The sequence below is a fragment of the Eublepharis macularius genome, chromosome 9 (assembly GCF_028583425.1).
Source record: "Eublepharis macularius isolate TG4126 chromosome 9, MPM_Emac_v1.0, whole genome shotgun sequence".
NCBI classification, from domain to species: domain Eukaryota; kingdom Metazoa; phylum Chordata; class Lepidosauria; order Squamata; family Eublepharidae; genus Eublepharis; species Eublepharis macularius.
The window spans coordinates 1,479,513-1,506,870 of NC_072798.1; the positions used below are offsets into that span (position 1 = coordinate 1,479,513).

At 53.9% G+C, this 27,358-nt stretch overlaps 1 protein-coding gene across 1 annotated transcript in view; it reads right to left on the reverse strand.

Moving 5' to 3' along the window:
- SHANK3 (SH3 and multiple ankyrin repeat domains 3) overlaps window positions 1-27,358 on the reverse strand; it is a gene marked incomplete at its 5' end in the record, with an annotated part of 319,560 nt that overhangs the window by 161,955 nt on the left and 130,247 nt on the right. Inside the window, 1 exon segment of the mRNA XM_054988523.1 lies at window positions 19,105-19,444. Coding sequence (XP_054844498.1) covers window positions 19,105-19,444 — 340 coding nt within the window.

Below are 27,358 nucleotides of genomic sequence, written 5' to 3' on the forward strand. Positions count from 1 at the left end.
CTCTGTTTCACGGTGTTGATACCATAGTGATGATATTTTATTAGCCACTTCAAATGCAGGAGTGGTGGGAGAGAAACCTTTTCATAAATTAAGAATGATTTTCAAATCCACCCCTGAAAGAGGGATTGAAGCACTTTGCACCCCTTCTCCATTGGCCTCCCTTCCAGTTTCTCAAAGTGATAAATTGGAGCAATTTCCACCCTTCCAGGCTGCTGCAAAGGAGCTTTAAAAGCAACCAGCAAAACTAAACCAGGCCAGGTGGCAGGAAGGCTCCCCAGAGACTCCTTCAATGCCGAGCCTGGCTGGTGCCACCTGGGGTGGCTAGCCTCACCCCCCACCGCCAAGAAGCCTGCGTGGCTCTGCTCTTGAAAGCGGGCCGAGAGTGCCTTCCATCGGCTTGGGACGGCTGCGTGTAAGAACCAGCACCCGCAGAATGGGCTGGAAGGTTGTGGGCCCCCCAAGGGGAAGGGTTGGCATTAATGGGGGGGGTGACGAAACCTGCCGCAGAGATCAGTGTCGACAGGAGGGGGGCAGATCTCTCCCCTCCTCAATGTTGCCTCAAAGCTGCCATGGAACTGGATGGCTGCTATTTTTTTCTACAAGCCGCCTTTTATCCCAGGAAATAAGGTGGGACAGAAATGTTTGAATAAGTAAATGGACCTGAAGAAGTAATGCTTTTTTCTCTGGAACAAGGTTTGCGGTGAGGTCAGAAGCGGCCACGTGCAAATCACTCGGCCCTAAGGCGACTCTTTTCCTACCAAACCACTTCATAACACTCCCAGAACCCGGATGTACGACGAACCCGCCCAAATGGCCTTGAGGGGGTTTATCGCATGCAGTAGTCCGTGGCCCTCCATGAATCCTGGGAACTGCAACTTTGATTTGAAAAAGACCCTGGTTTCAGAAGCAAGCTGCTTAAGGGACGAGGCTACACATGCCGGAGCGTTAGAGACGTGGAGGCAAGTCAGAATGCCTTCTTGCCCAGCCCTGGATTTCTACACCCCACTTTTCAGTCAAACCAGCACCCCACAGTGCAGAGCGAGTGTTGCACAGTGCAATGTAAGGCCTATGAGAGGCTGAATCGCAAACAACGCTCCGGCATGCAGTAGAAGATGCCCCTTAGCTGCAGGTCTCTGTCCCATACGGCCCTCGCCACTGAACGCTTCCACCACCACCGCTTGCAACAGACCTCGGAAGAACCTGCCCCACTAGCACGCTCTTCTGATCTGCCATAGCATGTGGTGTGAACCAGATGCCCTGATGGCTGAGGTCCAGCATGCTCTGTGCACTCTCCATGCAAAACAATTGTGCCCAGGAACTGCTTGTCAGGCATGGTTGGAGCCCCGCAGAATATCACACCTCCCCACCGGAACACAGGAGCGAGTCCTGGCCCCCGACCCCCTCAGCGCTCCACGCTGGCATCAGGAGGGCTGTCCAGCAGCAGGTAGCGCTGTGAAAGGCCCTTCTGTGGGACACTGATGGCCAGAGACGGAGGACTGAGTCAGTAGAGGGCAGTTCACAGGCTCAGGGAGGGCCCCGCGTTCCCGGGCAGAGCATCTGCTTTGCATGCTCCGGCCTGATAACCTCCCACAGCATCTCCAGTTCAGGGATCTCAGGTGGCAGGAGCTGGGGGAAGGGCCTTCCCTGCCCGAGACCCTGGAGAGCCGCAGCCAGACGGAGAGGACAGCTGTGCTCTGACTCAGCAGCAAGGAAGGCAATGCCATATATTCACAGGTGGCTCCCCTCTCAGCCGAACGTGTCACACCTGGAGACGGAAATGCAGGACTGCATCGCACAGAATCTCCGGCAGGCCTCATCGGAGGAGGAAGCGCAGCCGGTGTTGGGAAGGCACGCGGGTGGTCCTGTGGGGCTTGTGTTCCCAGTCCTGCAAGAAACCCAACTGTCATGGGTTGCGGGAGGAGCAACGGGTCTTATCCTGGAATGGACCTGCTTCCTCTCCCCCTCTTGATGCCCACTGCTTCCTGCAACTACAGCCTCAAGGCTCAGGACACCGCAGGGTGTGAGGTATGGACGGCTCTGCTTTAGGAGCGGGAATCAGTGGAAATCATGTCCCCTTCTCTTATAATAATATAATGTTTGATTTATATACCACCCTTCAGGACAACTTAACACCCACTCAGCGGGGTTTACAAAGCATGTCATTATTATCCCCACAACAACCACCCTATGAGATGGGCGGGGCTGAGAGAGCTCTGAGAGAGCTGTGACTGACCGAAGGCTACCCAGCTGGCTTCAAGCGGAGGAGGAGTGGGGAATCAAACCCAGCTCTCCAGATTAGAGTCTCGCTGCTCTTAACCACTACACCAAACTGGCTCTCCAGTGAACGTGGGTGTCGAATCCAGCCCTTGCTTATGAAGCAGCACCAGATAGCTGGGTATGGGCTCAGGGCCCTGTGCAGGCACACAAAAGTTTCTGGGAGGCGACCCAGCTGCCCACGGCCTGTATCCAGAGTCGTACCACCTTGATTCAGCTGAGGAAACAAACTATTGCAAACCAGTCCTGCCTGGAATGGGAAGCTAACAGTGTGTCTTGCACAGCTCATACTAACCCTACCCCTGTGAGCGGAGACTGAAGGTCGTGCACATCTGGGATGCAAGCAGAAGGAGCACACATCTGCCCCACCAGAGATCCATGCCTGAAGGGGTAGCGGGGGCTCCAGGAAGCAGACTAACACCAAGACCAGAGGATAAAAAAGTGGGCTTTGGAACCCACCCTTTGGCCTGGGTGGGGGTGGCTGAGGGAAGGGCCCTGCTGTTTTCCAAGGTATGTGGACTGTGCGGGGTGTGTGTGTGTGCTTTTTCAGACACGAATGCCCAATCTCCAGACGCAGAAAGGCCTGCTGAAGCAGCTGCTTAATGACACCCAGCCCCCAAGACAATTGAGGGGGGAGATTGCCGGAAGTGGAAGCCTGGATGTACAGCTGGTTGGTACAGGGGGGCTGGGGCAAAATTAGAAGAGCTCAGAGGAGGAGGCACTTGGAGCCAAGTTTAATCAGTGGATGATGCTTGGAACAAGGAGGAGCGGAGCTGGCAAACGAAGCCCACGGCTGCGGCCACTGACTGTGGTCCAGGAGGAGGGGGGAGGGAGGGGGGGAGGCCGTCCCTGCTGCCTCAGAGGAGCAAGACACCCAGGCACAGGAAGCTGCCTCCCACGGCATCGGACCACCTCTCCATCGAAGCCGGCATTGCCTGCTCTGTCCGGCAGCAGCTCTCAGGCAGAGAAAGGCCTTGCCTGTGCCCTCCCGCCCGCCCGGTCCTTTCATACAGAGAGGCTGCTGGAGATTAAACCAAGAACCTTCCGCGTGCTGAGCAGGTGCTCCACCACTGAGCCAGATCCCCACGAGAGCTCCAGGGCAGAAAGGAGTCTCTTCCGGGCTCTAACGGAGGCACCTGTGGGAGGTGCTGTTCATACCCACGAGGCTCCCAGGAAGCTGCGCACTCCCACAGGCGACCAGCCCCTTGGGGTGCACCACCGCTGTGAACTGGGCTTCTGGGGAGCGCCAGGGGATCAAATGTGGGAACTGCAGGCAGGGCCACCCCAGGAGTGGGGCCTGGGACACGTCCCCCCCCCCCGCCCAAGCCACTGCTGAGCAGGTCCTCCCAGTCCCCGATGCCCAGGCGACTGGCAGTGACTTGGGGCTGGAAGGAGGCAGGCTGAGCTTGGGGAGGAGGCAAGGCCCACCCAGCCCCCTCCCTCCAGGTGATTTTTGGAAATCACAGCAGCAACACCCGCCTCCCGGAGCCTGAAGTTGGGGGCCGCTGCCCTGATGATCCACGGCCAAGGAAGGCTCTGACCACACGTCCAGCGGGCTCTGCCCAGAGGTCACCCACACCATCACTTTGGCACACCGGAAGGGGGGAGGGGGAGAAAACCCCTGCTGGGCCTGGCACCCTAACTTACCCGCTTCCTGAAACATTGTGGTAAGGTAATTTAGCCAATGGATGCCATGGTCTACGCATTTTTGCCAGTTTGAGGGGCATACCTCTGCCTGACTCTGAAGGGTTAAACTCTCAGTGTGCCTTCTGGTTGGGGCAGCTGACCGGAGGGAGTTTGGATACAGACGCCTGATGCAGAGATAGGGCTCGATAGCCCTGTTATGGCAGCTACTGATAAGAGGAGTCCTGTTGGAGACAACCCAGTAGGGTCCATCGAGTCAGCACCCCGTAAGAGCTAGCCAGGAGTCTCCAGAAAGCCCACACCGGTTGTTACACCCCACCAATTGGCATTCACAGGTACACTGCCTCAAAACATGGAGGTTCTATTTAGCCATCATGGCTAGTAACTATCAATCGAGCTCTTCTCCAAGAACCTGTCCAACTCCCTTTCAAAGCCACCTGAGTCAATGACCATCACCACATCTTGTAGCAGTCAGTTCCATAAGTGAATTGTGTAGTGCGTGTAGGGGTACTTTCTTCCCTGAGCCAGTTGACTTTAACTGGCTGCTCGTGCATCCTGGTATTACCACAAAGGGAAAGCAGGCTGCCTCTACCGCTCCTCTCCACTTTCTTTCAACGAGTATGCAACGTCCATCGGGACAGATTGCTTAGCAAAGTTCTCTGACCACCTTGCGAAACTGCCAGGGTTATATTCAGCCCAGGACACAAACACCCCTCCAAAAAAATCACGCCGGCTGCGTATGGGGCAGATGCAGTCATAGCCGGAGGGAATTCTCCTGCCTGGCCTGCCACGATATGTTTGTATTCATCTTGCGCAGGCTAACTGGCTGCAGTCTGCCGCTCCCCAAAGAGCCTTCTGGCCTCCCTGGATAGACTCTCTGGTCCCGCGCCTGCAGTCTTGGCCTTGAAATGCGTGACCTTGCATGTGGTGGTATTAAAAGCTGCTCCTGCCTTGCTCCAAGAGAGCTCTTTTTTCCTCCTAGCCTCCTCAGTTAAAGGGGCTGCGCTGCAGAGAGAAGCCGGGTGGGAGTGCGCTGCAAAGGGAGCGACAGCGAGGCCCTTGGGGGGCGGATTTTGCAGGGGCTTCCCGCCAGTTGTGGGAAAGGCACTTTGATGGACTAAGTGGCAGCAGGTTTTTCAAAGAATGGCAGTCATGCAAGATGGAGTTTCAGTAACATCTCAGTCTTCCTGCAGTCTTTGTGTGAGCTGTGATCGGGAAGCCAAAATACCCTTGGGGAGGTGCCCCTGTCCGCTGTCATGTCCCCCAGGGACAACTCCAGCAGAGGCTGTCAGGAACTCAGGACCCTCACAACTCAGCCTGGCATCAATGGCTCGGCCCAGCAGCAGGCACTATGTAACTTATCCTGGCACAACATGACAGCGGCCACTGCGCAACTGGACTGTCACAAGGGCCAGACTTTTCGTGGGGACAGACTGCATGGGTAGGAAACTGACCAGGATGGGTGGCCGTGTGAGTCTGTCTGTAGCAGCAGAAAAGAACAAGAGTCCAGTAGCACCTAGAAGACTCACAAAAGTTGTGGTAGGGTAGGAGCGTTCGTGAGCCACAGCTCACTTCTTCAGATACAGCTAGAATGTGAGTCCATCTATCCTTATACAACAACAAAAATAACAACAACATTCGATTTATATACCACCCTTTAGGACAACTCACTCAGAGCAGTTTACAAGTATGTTATTATTATCCTCACAACAAACACCCTGTGAGGTGGGTGGGGCTGAGAGAGCTCTGAGAGAGCTCTGACTGGCACAAGGTCCCCCAGCTGGCTTCAAGCAGAGGAGTGGGGAATCAAACCCGGCTCTCCAGATTAGAGTCCCACCGCTCTTAACCACTACACCAAACTGGCCTTCTTGGAGAGTGGAGCGATTATAGAAGCAGAATGACAATAGCCGGTGAATGACAATAGCAGGCGTGACTGAATAGGGTGGGGTATGCAGAGGGATGGCAGTGGGTGTGGAGAAATCAGCATTGGTAACGAGGCAGGAAGCCGAGGTCTCGATTCAGTCCAGGTGGATGCATTGTGCCTCACAAAAGCTCATTGTAACTTATGAAAGCTCCTACCCTACCACAAATTGTTAGTCTTATAGGTGCTACTGGACTCTTGCTCTTTTCTATGGGTAGGAAAGGAGGGGAAGCTGGAAAGGAGGGGGCAGATCAAGGTAGGTTGGCTGGAGGGATGGAAGGAGAAAAGGAAGGAGCAAGAAGATACATGCTGCAAGGACTCGCATGGAAAAGGAGGAGGATATGGTGAGGGAGGGGATACTGAGGGAAATGAAAGGCCCACTGCACATCCTTGCAGGCCCCGCTGGTTAGTCAACTGAAACCAAAATGATGGATAGCACCAGAAACATTTCTAACATGAACAAGAACCTCTCAGAGAATCTAGAACTCGGAGCACTAAAACCATCGTCCAGAAGCAGAGAACAAAAGGCAAACTCTAAATGCGGCAGCAGAGCAGGGCCAGCCCTTGCAAACTTCTGGAGAGACTGAACTGCTTCTGCTGGGCACCTCCAGTCCAAGAAGCCTGACTCAGGGTGAGCCGCTGGCGTGGCGGTGGGGAGCTGCGAAGGCCTGAGAAGGGGCCCTGCTTCCTGCGGATTCACAGAGGGACGAGCCCTGGTCTCAGCGGGCAGGAGGGTCCGCAGGGGAGCACAGGAGCCTGGGTTACATCCCGCAGCCCCTCCTTTTGCTGTCCCATTGACCTTCTGGCCTCTCTGCCCTTCCCAAACACCTCTCACTTGCCAGGAGGTGCCAGGCTGCCTCTCAAATGTGGCTAAAAACATGGCCTAACCTGGGACCCCAAAGTGACGGGGCTGGCAGCAGCTGTAAAGTAGTTAAGGGAGTGGCACTCTGCACATGCTCAAAGGCACACCACGTATCCTAAGAAAGGAGACCTGGCCTCACCCGTTCCAGTCTGCTTCCAATAATATAATGCCAGCTCCCCTGGGCAGGCTCTGCACATGGCTGTTCTGCTGTGAACCAGCCACCATCTTGTTCTTTAGCCCAAGGGTGGGCCCTCAACAGGAGAAAGGAAAACAGAGACAGGAGGGGTGAAGACCAGGCCCCCTTGGGGACTTTGGCTGGGGCTCCATCCTGGGGCAGAGGCAGGGAATGCTTTCCTTCAGCAGCCAGCTCTTTTCTCGTGGTGGCCCCAAAGGGCTGCAGGTCTCACCTCTGTCAGGTGGCTTTCGAAGCGCCTCTGAGTCAGCAGGCTTGGCTGGACGTGTTTTTAAATGGCCTCGAACCTGTTTTCAGTTGCTGTCCTTTGATTCCAGGCAATCTGCAGCAGCCCAGGAAAGGCAGTAGGGACACTTCTTAAAGGAAGCCCCGCTCTGGGCCAGAGGCTGCCAACCAGCAGTGCCCAGCCTGGTGGGGCAAGTTCCCAGTTGCAGACCTTGCACCGGATGAAAGGGGCCCAGAGCCTGACCTCCGGCATCGGCCAACCCTCCCCCCGCCCAAGTAATTGTCTTCATTGTCCACACTGCTCCAACCAGACTCTACATTGTTTTTAATGCTCACCGTTTATTTGGAAACTTTCTGTCTCTCAGATCTCCTCCTTGCATAGCGATGGAAAACAACGCAGCCCTTTGCTAATTAGAGCCAATTAGTGCCAAGTGCCACACTCCACTGCAGGAGGAGGCAGGCAGCAGAACGGAGGGACAGGAATCTCTATCACCACTCCCCCCCCCCCCCATGCCCTCTTCCTCCTTGGAGAGCAGTCAAGGCTGGGCACACCAGCGAACTAACTGGGGGGTAGGAAGAGGGCTGGCCCTTTGATGCTTTGGAGGCTGCAGCATTTTGGGGTGCCCAGGGAGCTCCGTGCCGCTTGAGACACTGCAAACAGCCTCCGGTGCACCCCCCCCCAATCAGCTGGAGCAAGGGAATGTTTGGGGCAAGACCTGGGGAGGAAATACCAAAGATGAACTACTAGGGGCGCACTTGTGCATGAAGCACAACTGGGCAAAGCACCCCACAGCTGCAAATGGGGGGGGGGCGTTGCTTTTAAACTCTTTGTTCGAAGATGAGGAGGGGGCTCAGAATCCATGAGGGCACACGAGCAGCTGTTAATCCCGAGATGGTGGGGAGCATGACCAGAAGGCGGAGGCAGAGTTGTCTTCTCACAACCATGCAAAGGCAGAGTTCACTGGGCCCTCAGGTCAGGGCTGGGCAAGCTTCACGCTGCTGTTGGCAGCATGGCTGAGTCATCCAGATTTGGTGGCACTCAGCCGCCCCCCCCCCCCCCAGCCTCCTTTCCACCCTCAGTCCTCCCTGAGGCATGAACTCACACTCAAGAGCCGACACCATGCGAGAGCAGGCAGCCTCTGAGGCACAGCGGGGAAGGGGCCCCGGAGAGCCCTTGCAAGCTTCTTGTTCCTAACTTGTGTGCCCCTTCTGAGAGGCCCGAGCCAACAGGGCAGGGGAAGGTGAGATTCGCTAGAGAGCTGCCCGGACCCACCCCCTGCTGCCACCACAGGTGCCAGTTCACAAATGTGCCTAACCTAGAAGGCTAGGGGCCGTTCTAACACTGATGACCTAAAATTCCAAGCAAGGTAAGAAAGGGCACAGAACACGTCCTAGCGTCCTGCACTCGCCCTGGCTAATAGCACAGGCCTCCTACCTAGCTACAGGAGAGCCCAGCAAAAAGCTGCAGTCGGAGCCTGAAATCTATCGCCAAAAGATTCCAGGGGAAATCCCCAGAATGCCGCTGGCGACAACTCCAGACTGGAGACCCCGCCCCCTATCCGCCCCATTACTGAAACCGAAGAGCTGATTTCAGAAGGATCCCGTCCAATAGCTCAGGGAGCAGAACAAGGTGGGAGCAGCAGCATACCTGGACACACCCAGGGAGGGAGCAACAGGTACCGACACACGCATCAGGAGGGTTCAGGGCCCTTTCTATGACAGCATAATCTCTGGCCTGAATCTCCAGAGAGCCCGGGGGTGGCTGTGAGGTTTGGAGTTGGTGGGGCCAATTCCTTTGGTCATACATGACCTGCATCACTGCAACAGTTATAGTGGTGCGTGTGTGCAACACACATGTATAGTTTTCTTGGATAAACACTGCAAGCTAAAGAAGCCCTTCACTATCACTTCCCCCTGTAATGTATTTTTCAGAAACATTATCTGTCACTCTAGCAAATGACAACTGATAGTCGCTTCTTGTATTATCATACGAGCTTTGATACTGATCTCTTGTGTATTTACACTTCTGGAAATTAAGTTAGGTACCCCGAGGCCAGGCAATAACATACCTTTGGGATTGCCAGCTCTCAAAAAAGATGACGAAGGGATGTCCCCTTACATCAAAGATCCCAAGCAATAATGATGGTGTGAAGGACCTAACATGCAGCCAGCCTGATTATCGCTTAACTCGATTTCGCCGAGTAACCGATGTTACACTACTTTGATCATGGCTAATAAAATTATACCAGGGAAGTACTTTGAGCACTCAGAAAGATTATGTATCTACTATTATACTATTATTATTCTCTTTACTCAGTAGCTGTTTCCATAGTTCTCATACAGAAGTGTTTCCTACAACACAAATATAAGAACATAGAGACACGGCGGTTTGTAGCCAGGCACTACTCTCGGTTACAGAAACACCCTGGAGAGGAGTGTGTTTGCTTGTTTGTGTGGCTTCACATATCTTCAGATGCAGAGTCTATTTATTGTAGCCTTTCTCATGCTCAATGCCTTTCATTTTGAGCGCTGTGCAACAAACAGTCTCTATTCGGGGGGCTGTGTGAGGCAGCAGTAGATAGACAACCTCTGCGGGAGCCCAGGGGTAGAACAGGGAAGCCAGCGCTGAAGTTATTCCTCGACAGGTCCTCCTCCATCCACAACAGGGTTTTTTACACAATGCCAAACTACTAAAACCTCCACGACTGCTTTCAGTAAACCTCCTGCAATTAGTGCAGATTCCATGGAGACTCCAGGCCAGTCCTGGAGATGTGGTAACCCTAGGACAAAACTGCATGAACTGATGATTGAAGAACACTCGTGAGTTTTCATCTATTCAGAAAGAATGGATATGGGTCATTTCAGATGCAGCTCGATAATTTCTCACAGCTTAACCGTGGGGGGTTTTGTGAGGAAGGACAGGCGTCGAGAGCAGACTTAGAGCCCCTGGGAGGGAGCGGCCAGAGATCGGAACACAGCTCCCTTGTGGGAGGGAGGGGACGCGGGGGGCAAATCGGAACAGGAACGCCTAGGCCAGGGCCTCCCTTCCTCTACGCCAACCAGGGACCAGCACCTCACAGCATCCTCAGCTGGGACGACTGCGGGCGACTGGCTCCAGCTCATCCCACGAGAGGCACCCCCAAGCTCTCCCCTCCTGGGCCCTGTGATGTCAGCTGTGAGCCAAAACCCCAGCCAGGTGCCTTACCCCACCTCCCAAGGCCCCGCCACTTGCACAACGGCCCAAAGCATCAGGTTGCCAAGGACAGCACGTGGAGCTGTGCCCGGAGCGTCCGTCTTGGTTGCCACTGCCCCCCCCTACACACACCACTGGGGGCTCTCCAGCCCTCCAGGTATCCATGCCACATTCCTGAGGTGGCCGGAGGCAGCACCCATTCCTCCCCCTCCACAATTCATGCAAAGGGCTTGCCCTAATATAAGCAGGGGAGCTATTCCGAAGGGAGCCCAGGAACATGTCTCATCGATCACCCCTTGAGCATTGCTCCAGTCGTGATAAGAGCAAAGGCGAATGTGACGTGGCTGGACAGGCACAGAGGAAGGAATCCGTCTGCTGGATAGGCCTAATAGAGAGAGAGCCTCTGCTCAGAGCGACGAAGAGAAATCCAGCAGAACTGGGAGGCAGGGGGACTGCTCAGGAATCAGAGGTGGGGTACGTCGTTCTGGAGCAGGCAAAGAAGGGTTTGACCTGTCCATGGACCTCAGGCTGATGCCAGCCTCAGGGCTGGGCACATCCAGCCACCTCCTGCCCAGCCACCTTAGGAAGTTATAACAAAATTACGCTCATATCACATTTTGCTAGTATGTAAATATTATGTGAATTTCACCGCTAAAAGGGCATTTTATGGTTTTCTTCAAAGACAAAGTTAATAGAAATATATGTCTTGGCAGGGGTCATTTCGGAGAAAAAGAGCTGCAGGAACTTATAGCATAACTCATTAGCACAACTAATTTGCACATGCCACACCCCTTGGCAGCACCAGAAGTGTGTCATTAGCATAACTGATTTGCATATGCCCCACCCCCTGACATCACCTATCCTGGCTGTTTTGGACCCAATCCTGGCCATTCAGGGCTGAAATTCGCCCCAAAATAGTAAAAAGGGGCTGAAAATGGCCGAAAAGGGGCCCAAAATGGTCAGGATTGGGCCACTGCTAAGCATGAGATTGAGCCACCACCCGTCAGAGGCCCGATCCTGGCTGTTTCAGGACCAATCCTGGCCATTTTGGGCCCGAATTGGGCCGTTTCGGCCTTGATCCAGGCCGAAACGGGTCCAAAATGGCCGAGAGTCAGGTGGGCGGGGCCACCTGACATGTGACCTCTTTGGGGAACTACCAGAACTGCGTCCCTGCGCGTTCCCCCTCAAAGTCTTGGTTAGCCAGCTTTAAATGGAACATGATGCTTAGACAATTTTTTCCTCTGGCAACACAAAGAAGTAAAATGGTGGTCCCCAGCCCCCAGCCCCACTGAAACAGAAACCACTGTGAGTCAAGAACGTCTAGGGGTGGTGTTGATGGAATACAAATCAATACAATACGATTCCAGAAGACGGACCTCCACTTCTGGGCAGCAGTGGCCCCCCCCTCTCCCTCCCTCTCTGCCAAACAGAAGAGCTGGTTTTTGGTGCCCCAGATGCCTGATCAAGGAGGGGGGGGGCCTACAGGCAGCCAGCCCAGAGATCAGTGGGGCTGGTTATCAATACCCAGGACCCCAGATTGCACCCCCAGCCCAGTTCTGAAGCCACACTGCCAAGCTGTGGGCAAGGCACTCTGTCTTAACTCCACACAACGTGGCTGGCTGGAACTTGGCAAGTGACGGTTTATCATTTCAGCCTTCAGGCAATTTACATCGTTTTCAATGACGTGTTCCACTGATTAATTACAGCTAAACATCTGCATTGTTGGGTTGCTCCAAATGATTAAAAAAAAAAGTCCTGAATATTTCCCTCATTGCTACGTTTGCACTGCTTTGGTCTCAGGACAGTAACGCAACTGCTATTCACTACAGCCCCCAGAAGAGCAGTAGGCAGGCAGGAGAGGAAAGGGGTATTTGACCAGGAAAACTGCCGCCTCGCCACAACAGAAGTGCTGCCTTGAGAGAAGATGTCTGGATCTCACATAACAAGCTAGCAGCAAAGAAAGTGCCCCCCCCAGTCTTGGACATGGTTGATGTCACCTTCTGCACTGATTTATGTTTTGCTTCGTTTTGCTAAACTAACAATGTTTTTTGGAAAAATTCTTCGAATGGAGACAAACATCAAATGCAGCAATAAGGCAATTTAAGGCTAAAACCTTCTCTTTAGGAGGGGGCACGAGAGTAGGGCTGCAGTCCTAAGAACGTTCTCTCTGCGTGTCTCTGGATATCCGATCTGGGGCCGCAGATCTGTGACCCTGAGCAGGGCTTCTCTTGCTGTGCCCTGCCTGCACATCCAGGCAGAAAGCCAATGCTACAGAGGTGCCCCCCCCCCCTCTCCCTCCAAGGGAACTATCCCAGGTAAGCAGTGCCCTTAGGACCTCCCTCCATTCTGGGAAGAGGGGAGTGCATCGCAAGTGCGTTGCTGAGGTAGCCTGTATAGCGAACGGATCTAAGCAACCACCAAGTCACCTGCCCAGTAATATCACGCAACAGCATCTCCGTGCGAAGATCTTCCTAGAGTGAAAGTAAGACCCAGGAGGGGCTGCATTTCTACTTCGAAAGGGTCCTGGCCGGCCTTGGTTTCCATTAACCCGCAGATCCCCTTCCAGCCAGCTAGTTCATTCCCTTCTGCAGGAGAGATGGCTCTCTGCAGCTGCCCCGTTCTGAGGGGCAGAGCAGAACCTGGCAGCTCCACTCCAGGCAGAGAGGAAGGCGGACGGGCCAGCAGGGCTGTGGAGAGGGCCCCCCCCAAGAGACCCTGCACGCAACAGTCTGCCGTGGCACACCTGAGCTCTCCAGTGCCTGGAGGAACACCCCATCGCCAGGCTCCTGTTCACAACCACAGGCCCTCCTCTCTCTCCCAGGTTTAGGCCATGGGATGCCAACAGCCCGGTTGACAGAATAGCAAGGCAATGGCTGGGGCTGGGGCTGGCTTGTTGGCCCCTTCCTTGAGCACGTCACGGCCCGGAGCTCTGGGAGACTGACTCAGCTGTCTCCTCCTGTGACAGGCCCTGACCCCCCACCCTAGAGCCCATTGCAGCCCCCGAGGTCTCTCCCCAAATGGCCCCTCACCCCCATAAGGCCAGGAACTACCCCTCCCCCTGCTGGAACCAGACACTGCACCTTGAAGGGCCAATGAGCAGTCTGCTCCTGGAGGGGCGGGGCATGCAGCTCCACCTCTGTGTAGGAGTATTTAAGGCCTCCCACCCACTGCCTTTTCTGGAACAACATCCAAGCTCCTTGTCCTGTTGGCCCTGGCCTTAAGCAGGACAGCACGGGGAGGGCCGTGCGGGCTTTAAAGGCTGGGCCACTCAGGAATAGGAATGTTAAGACTGGGGAGGAAATGGCAGTGGAGGATCCAACCCTGTGCAGAGGAACAGAGAAGCATCCCAGACACGCGTCTTGCACAAAGGAAGAAAAGTCCTTGACCCGCTTGCAAAATACAGTTGGTGATAATGAAACCTCAAAGCAGAAGACCAGAGGAGGGAAGCAGATGGAAGCGCTGGAGTGCAGGGGCTCCGGGGCAACCTGATCAGAGGGCATCTTTAGCTGCACCCCAGCTGCTGGGGTGTGTGTGTGTGACCCGGGAGCCCCTTCCTGCTGCTGAGGCTTCTGGGACCCGTTGATCAGCCTCCACAGCCTCTTGGGGGGATGTCTTGGGGCCTCTGCAAGCATTTTCCTCGTGGCACACTTCTGGCTGCACCACTAAATCTGCTGGCTGGCTGGCTGGCTGGCTTCTCCAGATAGCTCTGCTGCCCACCCATCTTTGGAGAATTCATTTTTCATTTGAACCACAAACCTATTGCATACTGGTTTGAAACAAGATTTATGCATTTACAAAAAAGATTTGTACCCTGCCTTTCCTCTTGGCTGAAGGCGGCAGACTGCCAGACCTCTCATCGAACAGCCCGAGGAGTGACTGTGACTGGGCTCAGTAGCCTTTGCTTCTCTGCCCAGCAGCTTTGCACAACTGCAGCTCCCAGGATTCTTGAAGGGACTGCATGAGCTCCAACCCTAGTGGAAGATCAGCCTGACCACTGCCCCCCTCCCCCATAAAATTTGCAACCAATATATTCAGCCCAAATGTATTGGAACAGCAGCAACTCCTGCCCCTAGTGAGATATGCTGGGGAGGGGGGAGAGGTGAGGAGAAGAGCCTCCATCCCCTCCCCACCAACCCACACAATCCACAGCTCTGGGAGCCACAAGCAACAGCTCAGGGGCACCAGAGGAGGGGCTGGTGGAGCCTCTGATGACCCAAGCAAAACCCAGAAAGGGTTTGTGCAAAGAGATCCACTAGCAGATTTCGTAGGGGGGGGGCATGACTCCTCCCCTTCCCCGAAGCTAGCAACAGCCAAATCCCCCTCACAAGCAAGAGCTGTCTCCCGATTCATTCAACGAAGCCAGAGGCACAAGCCAGCCCAAGGGTGCATTTTTACGCCCTGCTGAGTCCAATGGTGGACCAGCGCCAGCCTGTTCTTCTCTCCTGGGGCTCAGGCAATCGCTTTCATGGCACAAGTACAACATGCAGCTCGGAGGACAGAATCCAGCACCTCCAATATCTCCCGCTAACTCTTAATTATTATTGCTATTAATACTGTTTCAAAAGCACAGTTCTAGCACGCAGGGAACCTGAAATCTCCAGGAGGGGTGGGAAGATGCGAGGCAGGGTTTCTGGGGGGCAAAACTGCCCTGCTTGTAGCGGCTCCCCCACCCCACTCCCAGTCTCACCAGCCACTCCCTTCAAGTTCCAGAATCTGGTTCTCTTCTGACCGGAGCAGAAGTCAGTTATTTTCAGGCTAGCCCACACCACAGACGTGGCCTCGCCGCCCCTTCAGGAGGATCAGGGCTCCAACCTCTCCAGAGCGGGAAGGGTGCCGGGTGAGCATCCTATCCCATGAGACTAGCAGTGGGTGGACTGGCAGCAGAGAACCGAACTCGGCTTGGGCCCTCGGGCAGCCCAGGGGCGTGTGAGCAGAGGCAGTCTGCCAGGAAGCGTTTGGTGGCAGAGCTCCGCTGGGGGGGGGGCATCACCCACAGAGGAGTTCTGCTACTCAAGGCTCCTCGAAATAAATGGGATATAGGCACCAGCAAGAAGCTGCTCCTGTGTCGATCCTGCTCATTTCAACGGGGCCTGTTGCCAGGGGATCATGCCACATGTTCACTGGGAAGAGTCTGAGGGGGCATCAGGCCATTTCAGGCCAGTCCTGGCAGCTCCCAGTCCCTTCTGTGCCACAGACAGCGAGACCCAGTCAAAGACACAAAAATGCCGCCCAGTCCAAAGCACTGAAGCCAGCTTTGAATCTTGTAGTCTAAATGCAGCGCGTTATTTTTGCAGGGGGTGGGGGATAGGATGAGGGGAACTAGTTAATTCATATGATAAATACACACGCACAAACAGCCAGAGGCCGGGAATGAGTTGAGCAGAGTCTCCAGGGATGATCAGAGAATATTAAAAAATACAACCCCCAGGTTTTTGGTGGCTGTTTTAATAAAGCAGTTGCAGCCGCCTGGGATCCGGGAGAGAGAGAGAGAGGGAATTGGCTTGTAAAGCCCTCCACAAAAAAACAAAACAAAGCAACAGGACGTGGGGCGGGGGGAGGGGGGGGAGATGAATTTTGGCTTGGTGGGGCAGCTCTTCACAGGAGTGAGGCTTTGAGGAAGCAACTCCTCAGTCCTTCCAGAGTTCAGCAGTCTCTCTCCTCATTCTGCCTGAGCGGCTGGAACCCAGAAAGGCCACTTCCCCTAGCTGGGCAGCATCCGTTCGGGCCCGTTGCTTGTGGACTAGGTGTGGTGGGGTAGCAGCAAGCAAGCGACTCACTCCCAGGCCTTCTGCACCCAGACAATGGAACTGCTAAAGAACCCACGGCAGGCACCCAAACAAGCCAGCTTAAATATCTGTTTAAGCAGGGTGGGGGGTGGGGGGGAATGCAGGGCAACTCTGCTCAGCTGTGCAGGTCAAGCTCAAGGGAATTTACTCAGCTAAAGGAATTCTCCCTGTTTTCCACTCCCTTGAGTGCTGAGTTCTGCCACGGAAAAAGAAGCCAAGCCATCCTGGAACAATACCTTTTATTTGTATTATATTAACATAGAAAACTGCCTTTACCCAGAATTAAGTTGCTGCTCTCTCGGACCTCCAGCAGAGAAAGTCCTTCCTAGCTGTTTTCTACCTGGAGGTGTATAGGATCAAACCGGGGCCAGAGACAGGCTGTGCTTATAAAGCAGGGTGCAGGTGTTCGAGTGGCACAAAATATGGTCTCGGGCTGCAGGAAGGATTCTGGATGACTCAGCAGTTTGCCTCCTGCATTTCAAACCTTCCTTAGGGCCAAGGAGAATTTCTGTTGCTTGTTCTATAAGACCAGTTTGGTTGCTAAGATCCGGAAGGGAGTCTTAGCAACTGGTTGGCTCACAGGCGAAGGAAAAGAGCCTCAGAGACAATCTCTTTTGTACTTAGTCCAGCTAGTCATTGAAAAGGAGAAGGCAAAAAGGGGTGGATCTGTAGTGAGGAGGCAGGCCCACGGGAACTGGACTGCTGGCTCCGACGTGGGCGAGGCGTTCCTTACCTCTCGTTCGCAACAGGTAGGAAGGCCACTCAGGGGCGGGGGAAGCAGAGCCTTTTTCACCATTTACAAACAAACCAAAATACTTGTTTTCCATCTGGCCTGGGTGGGGAGAACCCCCCCCCTCACACACACGTGCATGCAGGCACACAAATCCCCCAGCTGAAGCCTCCGGGCAACCAGGAAGCATCTCCGCTCAGTTAAAACGATCGCAAAAGAGAGCTTTCCTCTGCCTGCACCCAGCTGGGAACCAGCCTCCACCGATGCCAGGCAGGGCTCCTCTGGACAGCTTGACTCTGAAACCTGCCAGTTCCTCCTCCTTTATTCAGTGCAGGCCTCCCAAGGAAGGCAGGTGTCCAGTCTCCCCCTTACCAGGTCCCCTCGACTGACCCACAGGGCCTGGCCTATTGAACTGCCTCGCCCCAGAGTGTGAAATGTGGAGGGGGGACCAAGAGGGTGGTGGGCTAGGGTCTCACCAGACCAGGATAATGCTCCTTATTTCCTGGGCCCCTGAAAAGATCAAAAACAGGGCACAGTGTAATATACAAGGAAAGGAGGACAGAGCCAGGAAGCCTGTCCTCAGGCATAGTGGGGGGTGGGGGCAGAGAGAACAGTTTAACGCCTCACACAACTGGAAGAGGCAGATGTTCCCCAGAGGTGTTCCGCAGAGCAGGAGAGGGTATTTGGAGGCAAGGAGTTCCACAGGTAAGCAGCCACCAAAGACAAAGGAGGGAGGTGTAAGATGGGAGTTGTGGCCTATGGAAGAGAGTCGCACAGAAGGCCCCGCAGAGCAAAAGGCCAGGGCCCTCTCAGAGCCTGCCCATGCTGACAAGCCCCTCCTGCCTGCCTGCAGGGCTCAGGGGTGCACTGGAGTTCAGCGTGAGACTGGCCCTGGGAAGACCCTCAGGGAAGCAAACCTCCGTATTCCACCCCAGGGGGAAGCAGCTATTCAAGGAATCGAGTCAGTGCCAGGCGGACCCAGATGCCCACAGTTTCCACCCATCCATTCAGCTCTCCGCCAGCGCTCTGCACCTCAACAGAAAGGCAGCACAATTTGGATACGAGTCCCCTCGCTAACCCAAGCGCTCCACCTGGATCACTCTGCACCCTCTTCCTCAAGTACAAGCCACTCCCCTCTCTGCCACCAAAAACTAAGGTAAGGTGACACCCCAAATCTTTGCAGGCAATTGATCAGAGAGGCTGCAAGAGATCGCAGAGGGCCATGGACTTGGGCGCGGTCGGCACTCCTGCATAAGATGCCCAGAGTGACATATTAGCTGTGGGTGAGTAGCAAAGAGTTGGAGCAGGCAAAGAAGGAGCCAAGAAGTATCTTAAATAGTTTTCAAAGGCAAATGCCCCAAAGTCATCCTGAGAGCAAGGGTGTAAATGGCCCCCTCCATCACATCTACGCACAATCCGCAGTGCCTGATATTCCACCAGCTACGCACTGGAACTTGTATGTATTTACTTCATTATAGTCCGCCTTTCTCACTGAGACTTGAGGCTTGAGTAGACCCAGGTTGTGCATGTCTATATCCACAGCGTAGAAAAGAACAGGCAGGAACCAACAGATAGGAGCCTACTGTTTCCATATGCACACTAACGTTCTTCCACCACATAAACATGCCCCGTGGTAACCATGCTGAGGCCATGTAGGATACATGACATGAGACCTGGTACATAGGCAATGAGAGCCTGTGAAGCATATCTGGTCACCACAACCATACGAGAGCTATTTGTCGGGACTTCCATAACTCAACTGCAGCTTTGCTGGCCCAAGTTCGGAGCTGTGCAAGTCTTTCCAGGCATAAGGGCATGCAGCCGAGACAGCCCACCACTGCCTTATGAATGGCAAGCCCTATGACAGATTGAGGAGTGCGCACAAACAAAGCCGCAGGCCAGACGGGCATGGGGGACGGGGAGAAAGGCAGTGGAAATTCCAGGAGGCACATGCGCACACACGCGGCGGCATGCTTGCAGGACCCTGGACAGCTCTTTGGTTCTCTGAGGCCCCGCTGGTGGATCTGCAGAGCCTCAGAAAGAGGAGGGAGCTGTCCAGCATCCCAGAGTCTGGAGCTGGCCAACTTCAGCACATGCCAAAAACCAACCCTGCAGGATCGCGTCTACCCAGCCACTACACCGGGACAGAGCACAGCAGCCGCCAGTACTTCCTTCAGCCCCCCAGGGGCAGCTAAGCCAGCTAGGAAGTAGAGGAGGCCGCTGGGTGAAGCCCCGTCCCAGGCCCCGCCCCTGCCCAGGAGATGGGCAGCTCTTACCTGGCCTTGCCGCGGCTGCTCCTCCTGAGGGTGTGGGCGTCAGCCTCCTTCTCTTCCCGCACTCGCTGCAGTGATGGGGAGCGGCTGTGGATGCCCCGGGAGCTGCTCGTGCTGACCAGGCTACTGTCCCCCAGCCCCGCCCCGACAGCCACTTCCTGCATCTGAGCCAGCAGCTGTTGGGGCAGGCTGCGGAGCGAGGGCACCGGAGAGTAGGACGGGCGGCTCTCGGCCTTCAAATTGTTGTCGCTTGCAGACCGCTGCAGCAGGCGGGGGGAGGAGAGGCTGCTCACCCCGATGAGCCGTCTCCTCTTCGTGTAGCTGGGAGTTTCTCTAAAAGGCACTGCAAGGGAGAAACAGAGAGGCCCTCAGTGATCAATAGCGCCACCCCCAGCATGGAAAGAGATGAAACAACCATGTGCTTCAGTAGGCCTTGGGGGGCGTTCAGTTAACTCCAATGCACTACGAATGAACATCCCCCGCCCACTGGAGAACTGATGGACCTGCTGCTGTGGAGGGGATCTTGGCAAGCGTGAAAGGGCAGGAACCGCTCGTTTGTTTGTTTGTTTGTGTTACTTACTTATAACCCACCTTTCTCACTGAGACTCAAGGCAGATTACATAGTACAAGTCGATACAAACGTTGGCTGGGATATTCAATGAACAATACAGTAGGATAGGATAGCAAAATGTGTGAAAACAAGAAAAAATTCAACACAGTGCTGAAGAACAGCAAACAAACCCATAATTCTGAAACAAAACATAAAACGTTCATGGAACTATCCGATAGGAGCACATTTACAGCAATAGATAGTACACGGTAGTACAGTCTACAGTCACAAACACAGCTCTCAGAACTACTGACTGTGGGTCAGTAATGACTCTGTGCTTGCACAGGGGACTACCTTGACTTTTTTACAGGAAGCAGAAGCTCTGCTCCTTCATGGGGCAGAAACTTGTTTTCCGCAGGAGAGGAAAGGAAGCACTCTTGCAGTGGTCTTGGGGGAGCAGAGAGGACCCTTGTTGTTGGAGTGTGTGTGTGTGTGTGTGTGTGTGTGTGTGTGTGTGTGTGCGCGCGCAGCAAAGCAGGCCAAACCATTGTGTGTGTGTGTGTAAAGGAGAGGGGGTGGGGGTGTTGAAGCCAATAGTGCTATTCCTGACCTGTGCACTCCAATGCTGAGAGCGCTATTCTTGTTCTCCCTAAATTACTGTCAGGGCCACAATCCAGTTGCACGGTGGCAATTCCAGAACAGGCTGCAATGGGAAGGCAGCCACGTGCCCCACCCACGTGCCCCAGCCAGCCGTCTTGGATTCCTCCACAACCGGAGGCTCCGCCTCTTCTGTTAGGGCTGGTTCACCATATTCTGGTGCCTCCACCAAGGCACACCCCCTCGGCCTGCAACGCTACAGGGACTTTGCTTGGACCTGGCTGTCAGCAGCCTGGGCTCAGGAGGGGATACGGGACCCCTTCTGTGCCCCTCCCTCCTCAGGCCAGCATCCTCTGTCGTTGGTTGGTTGTTCAGCTAGAGACCTGGCCCTAGGTCTACTCAGTGTCCAGAAAGAAAGAAACTTGCTATGTAAAAAGGCAAAGGAGATTTTGTTTCCAGGGACACAAAAGTGTTTCATATCTAATGCATTTAAAAAAAACAAAACCCCACACACTGAATACAGGTAACAAAACCATAAAATGGAAAGCAAACACCATTAATTCAACTGTCAGTCCCCAGAAATCTGGCTGTTAACTTCAGAAAGCCTGGTGGAGGCATAATTCCCTGTGGAACACAGTTATTATTCATGTGTTGGTTTAAGAAGTGTCTTATGCTGTGCTCTCCACAACCACGAACAGAATATCAACAACATCCCCAGTATAAAACCAGCATCAAAATGGAACAAAGCCCACTCCTCCACTTGAAGCCAGCTGGGTGACTTTGGGTCAGTCACAGCTCTCCCAGAGCTCTCTCAGCCCCACCCACCTCACAGGGTGATGGTCATGAGGATAATAATAACACACTTTGTAAACCACTCTAAGTGGGATTTAAGTTGTCCTGAAGGCAGTGTATAAATTGAATGTTGTTGCTGTTGTTACAGTAAAAAAATCATTGTTTCTGGCAGGAAAACGGCAGGTACTAAGCTGTCTGAAAGAGCCACTTTTGACCTAAGCCGAAGAAACTAAGCAGGAAGTGGTCAAGCATGTCTCCAATGGTGCATGGGGGCCACCACGGAGAAGGCACCGCTTTGGTCTTCCTCACTCTTCTTCCAGACGGGGCACAGAGCAACTGCCTCCCCCACAGACCAGGGGGAGCCAGTAAGGGCTCATGGGGTGTGTGTGTGTGTGTGTTTCTGCTTCCCCTGGGAAATGACAGGAGTCGCACAACTAGGCAATGCTCATGTTTATTTATAGCACTCCTGGGAATGTGCCATGTCTCACTGCAGACACGGGCTTGTGCATTTAAACGATTCCACACAAAACTCCGTCCTGCACATAAGGGGAAGCACATCTGGGGAACCGTCTCCAGGTCAGACTTGGCTTCCAGGTGCAGGGAGCTTTCAAAAGAAACAACGGGAGCACCCAATCGTGTGGTCCCCACCTACACCCTGATGTGATGCAGCCCAAGGAGGGCTGTGCCATGATAGTTGCAATGTGCTGTTTAGTTTTAATACACCACCTACTTATGGTATAAATATGAGACCCCATTTAGCAGCTGGAGCCCCAAACCAGGGGCAGGAAAAGAGGTTTCCTGTTGTGTCAAAGTAGCTCTTGCCAAGCCAGGGGAGGACAGAACTGGGGTGGGGGTGGGGAGTCTGCACTTCACCCCCCCCATGTGCAACTTTCCTCTCCCAAATGTGCCTGCTGCAAATGGTTGCGAGCCTCTCTGTTGTCGTGGCAACTTGAGGCATTTACCCTGTTCTCGGTTTAATGCGGATGCGATGCCTGGATTTTATTTCAAGGCGTCTAGTTCCCCCGGGAGGTCTGAGCCCCAAACTGCTCTCTAAAACCAGCCCAGCTGGATTAGACCGAAGGGCTCGCAGAGGTCTGCAGAGGGGGCAAGCCAGCCTCTAGGAAGGCCACGGGTGGGGCATGAAGGCCATCGCCCGGCCCCCTCCCCCAGCTGCCTACCTTCCGAATCTGGAATGGTCAGGAATATGGCCTCTCAAAATGAAGGTTTCATTCTGCAGCCACCAACAGACTCTCCCCGCCCTCCCCCCCATTTATTAAATATGTATACATTCCCTTACACAAAACAAATTGTTTCAAGGGAATCTTATCCTTCCTGGGTTTGTTCAGACCCCTTTTAAAGCCACCTAAGCCAGCGGCCATTCATAAATTCAGGGGCAGTGAGTTCCACAAATTAACGTTGAAGAAGTACTTTCTTTGGCTGTCCTGATTCTACTGCCAATCAGCTTCACTCAATACCCCCATGCTGAAGTATCATGAGATGGAGAGGGGAGGAAAACCCCTCTCTGCTTCCGCCTCTGGCTAAGCAAAAGGGAACACAGATTCCATCTTCAAGAACCCTGCAGAGGCAGATACCGAAAGGTCCAAAAGCCCACGGATCGAAAAGTGGGCTGCGTTCTGGGCTCCCAGAGTTTCGGGGGGGTCCTGTACCCGGGCTTTGTTTACAGGAATTCCCTACATGCTTAAAAATGCTGACGGGGGCCCTGATCCTCTTTTTACTTTTGGCACACTGGTTTCTGAATTAAAGTAAAATAGAAGTTACTAGGGGGGAGTTCTCAGTTCCTCCAGTCCAGAAGAATCTGTTTGTGCCTCAAATCCCAGGGCGTTTTATATAACGGAGTGTGATCTGCCTGCTCAGAAAGCCTCCCCAACATGCGTTTTGCTCTGTTCAACCAAACAGAAGAGCTGCATATAAATAATTAAATAAACATCAAATAAATAGCACAGGGAGCCTTTCCCTGCCCTTTGGTCTCTGGAGACGGGCCCTTGTGCATGCAAAGCGTGGCCTCCGCCCCTGAGCTACGGGCCCTCCTGGGAACAGGGCAGAGCTGGGCCCTGCCAGTGCCCAGAGCAAGCCCCCAGCCCTTCCAGGCTGGCTGGCACCTTGATGGGGAAGGCAGGAGCTGCCCCAGCGGAGGGCCCAGCAGCACTCTCCGCAGAAGGCAGGCGGCAGTTTGGGCTGGTGATAAATGAGGCGAGCGCGGTAATCATTCCTCTCCCACCAGCACCAGCCGCGTGGGGGAAATGCTTAATTGCGCCTCCGCCTGATCAAGAGTCACAGGCAGCTCCTGGCAAGCAAAAGGCTCCTTTGGGCCCCCTTGGAATGAACAGGAGCCCAGCCGCGGGGACGTCCACAGCGCTGGCAGGTGCGAGTGTGACCGCCTGGCAGGGGTTGGTGGGCGCTTATCTTGCAGCAAGGGTTTCCAGAGTTTCCACACACGGGGGAACCCGGGCGATCTGGGATCCGCAGGGAGTGCCCCGGACGGCCACCGGGCCTTTGCATCCCTAGCAGGTGCTTGGGCCGTCTGAGGGGCTGCAAAGTGACGCGGCAGATGCCAGAGAGTGGGAAAGCCAGCCATGCGGGGACGACTTCAGAAGGCCCCAAGGGTGGGCGGTCTCCTCCCAGGGGATCTGGCGGGCCCTCTTCAGAGCGCTTCTTGATGGGCAGGACAGCTTTTCAGGCAAAGAGCAAAAGCTGCTTCCCTTACGTAGGGATGTAAATGTTCCTTGAAAAGGTGGAACAGAAATTCCTCAGATAAATAAAGGGTCTGCTGCATCTACTGTCTTCTTTTGCAGTTACAGGCCCATTTGCCATTAAGAGTTTTCATGCTTTTAGGTCTTGGGTTTCTCATGTAGTCTGTGGTTTTGTGGGCTGCCTTGGACAGAGTGGGAGACGGAGATGCAAACATTTTAAACAATTCATTTGCTAAGTGCCAAAGACAGCCTTCGTTCTTGCCCACTGGGGGTAACATGCTGCAAAGTTCCTGCAGCACACACAAGCCCCCCCCCCCCCCCGCCTGGCATTCAAACCAACCTGGTGACAGAAGGCCCTCCCCCCCCCACAGATGTCTGAATGAGGATCTGAATGGGGGTCTTAATACCCCATCGGCCTCTACCCATGCCCCTTCATAGCTCCTTCCTGGCATTTTGCCCCCCCTGCCCCCCATACATCCCTCTCAGCCAGTATGGCAGCAAGGCCAGGCATTCTTGTGAGGAGGCAGGGGGCCTCCTCAGGTTTGTTGAGAGAATGAAATTACAACTGAACTCCAGACTATGTAAATGAGCTCCCCTGAAAATGGCAGCTTCCAAGGGTGGACTCTCTGGCATTCTACGTGGCTGAACTCTCTACCCTCCCTAAACCTGCTGTCTCCAGGCTCCACCGCCAAACCCCCAAGAATTTTCCAGCCTGGAGTTGGCAACCTTAGCAGGGTACAGAACCAGGTTCCATTTTCGAGATGGCAGGGATTGCTGCCATGTGCCCTCCCCCTATCCCCCCCCCCCCGCCCACATGAGCCCTTTAAAGGGCAGCTCAGCCGTGAAAGCGAAAGGGGGATTCTGGGCTCTGGTGGTCGTACTTTTGCGCAGGCACAGCAAAGAAAAGGGAAGGAACAGGGTGGAGACAGCAGCAGCAGCAGCAGCGAATGCAGCAGGGGGGGGCACATTTGCCCACCCGCACGTGGATGCAGCCCTGCACTGGTCCCCGGCGAGTTTCCAGGAGCAATTCAGACTGCTAGTTTTGCCCCACAGAGCCCTACATTTTTTGCGTCCAGAGTATTTGAAAGAATACTTCTAAGACCACCGAGGGCGGGGTGTGTGTGTGTGGGGAAGGGGCTCTTCCTGTCCAGAAAGTGGCGAGAGGCTTCTTGAACGAGGGCCTTTACGGTGGTGGCCCCTGCACCCCGCAACTCCCTCCCGCGAGAAATCTACCTTGCCGACATCTTTTTATGTTTCAGAAAGTCAGTTCTTTTACTACTATTGTTACTGTTGTTCATAATTGTGATAATCATTCAGGGAGGCTTTTGGTTGTTGCGTTTGACCTATTTCTTGAGTGGCTGCTAGCCTGATTTGTATGTGGATATTCCAGTGTTTTATGACGGATGTTCTAATTATGTTTAGCATTTTTATGTACTTTTAAAAAATGTGTTCTGTGTGTAAGTCCTCATGAGAGCCCTTCGGGTTAGTTGGTGGGATAATAAATGTTAGAAAAAAGAAAGCTTTAAAACAATCTTTTTGCATCGCAATGAATCACCCGGGTTGCCATGACAACAGCGCTCAGCATGGCATGCCCACCTGTCCAATTCACCTTCTGAAATTCCAAAGGAGAAAACTGAAGTTTCCAAACTCCCATTTCTCTACTGGACTTTGGGGCAACATTTATGGTCCCACTAAGGTGGCATAATCCAGAGGTAAACTGGGGAGATGGGGCTGTTCCCATTTATGCTGCCATATTTTCTATCTTTCATTTTTTGCTGGGTCAGATGTCTCTCTGCGTGCCAGTTTCAAATGCAGTCTCACTGCATCATGGGTTTGGTGGGCTACAGCAGATGGCAATCTCAGTAATCTCACTGCATCATGGGTTTGGTGGGCTACAGCAGACGGCAATCTCAGTAATCTCACTGTGTCATAGGGTTTGCAGTCGAGGGGAGACCATCAAATGCCTGACACCGTGACTCTACTACTGGTGTGTGTAGGCATCAGTCTCCAGCACGTCTATATAAAGTGGTCTACACAAGAGTGGCTGGAATCTCGTGAACTGTCTACAATCCTCCACAGCCTTCTGGGTGACACAAATGAATGACAAACTTGTACTGGGAGGGTCTGCAACCAGTGCCTTGTGCTGAAGAGGCCAGAAGCACTTCTCAGCTACTGGCGCACAAAGAGCAATGTTTTGGTGCAGTAGCTCATGGGCCTGGTGGGATGTGGGGAAGAAATCCCTGGGGAGCTTTGTTGGTAGCCCCCAGACCCTGGAGGGCTCTTTGGTCATCCAGCACCTGAGATGGGACTCCTCTGCTGCAAGCTATTGTGGTGCTGCCCCCTCCGGACTCATGAGGCTGGCCAGTTCCTTGATGGACTGAAATCCTTTGGCTTTAAGTGGCTTGTGGGTTTTAAATTTTGTGTATCGTGGATTATCCCTCTTTTTAAAGTGGTTGCCAACCATTTTGGGAAGCCACCAGCCGGACGGGTGGGTTATTAACGGTTTTAATACCTAACTAAACAGGACATTCCCAGAGGGGGGAAAGCTTTGCAAGGCAGGGCCGGCAATGGGACAGCAGGGCTCTGGCCACCAGCCGCTCCCCGGAGCCAGCTCAACAACACCCCAGCAGCACACGGCCCCTCTCCGCTGCTGGCCCTCCTGCCCCCAGCTGTGCCCCCCCTTCCAAGTTCAAGGGAATGGGAGATCTCAGGGTGGACTTGGTAGAGGAGGTCACCTTGCTCTGCCCCAGTCTTCATAGGGAGCATTTTGGCCACCCACCCTCAAAGTTACGGAGACATGAATGAGTGCCAGCTTGGAGATGCATCTGACGAAGAGAGCTGTGGTTCTCGAAAGCTTATGCTACAATAAAGTCGGTTAGTCTTAAAGGTGCTACTGGACTCTTTACTATTTTGCAACTACAGACTAACCCGGCTAACTTCTCTGGATCTATTCCCTAGGAAGACAGATCAAGATGGGTAGCCATGTGAATCTGTCTGTAGCAGAAGTGAGTTGCAGAAGTGAGTTGCAGAAATGAGCTTCCCTAGGAAGTAGAAAAGGAGCTGCATCTCACTCAAACTCCCTGTGTGATATCCCAGGGTGCAGCAGTTACCAGGGACTAGAAGCAGAAGTATGGGGCCAATGCCGTTGCTCCTCCTTGCAGAAGAACTGCACGGCCCTCCACCCGGAACACAGAAAGCCATCATGAACGCCGAGTCCGATCCCAAGGTCTGTGCTAGGAAATGGGACACGAGGCAGCTGGCTTTAGAAGGCAGCCAGCAGACCGATTCCCTTCCTCTGAAGAATACGTTTCTCTTGAGTCGAAAGCAGCTCTGAGCAGCCCTGAGCAGATCCAGGGGAAGTTTCCGTGGCAGCTGGAACGGAGCCGCTAATTACGGATGCGAGGCAAAAGCGTGCTCAAGTGCAAGGTCAGTGCAGGGTGCTTTTTAACAACTGCTCTGGCAGGAAGCTACGAGGCCAAGATCCAGTGGGTGGAAGAGGAAGACGGCCGGGTTCAAGAGCGAGTGAGGTGCATTTCTGGAAACCCAGAACAGCAATTAGAACAGGAAATGTTTCACTGCCAAAGCCAAAGTTGGTTGCTAGAGATGA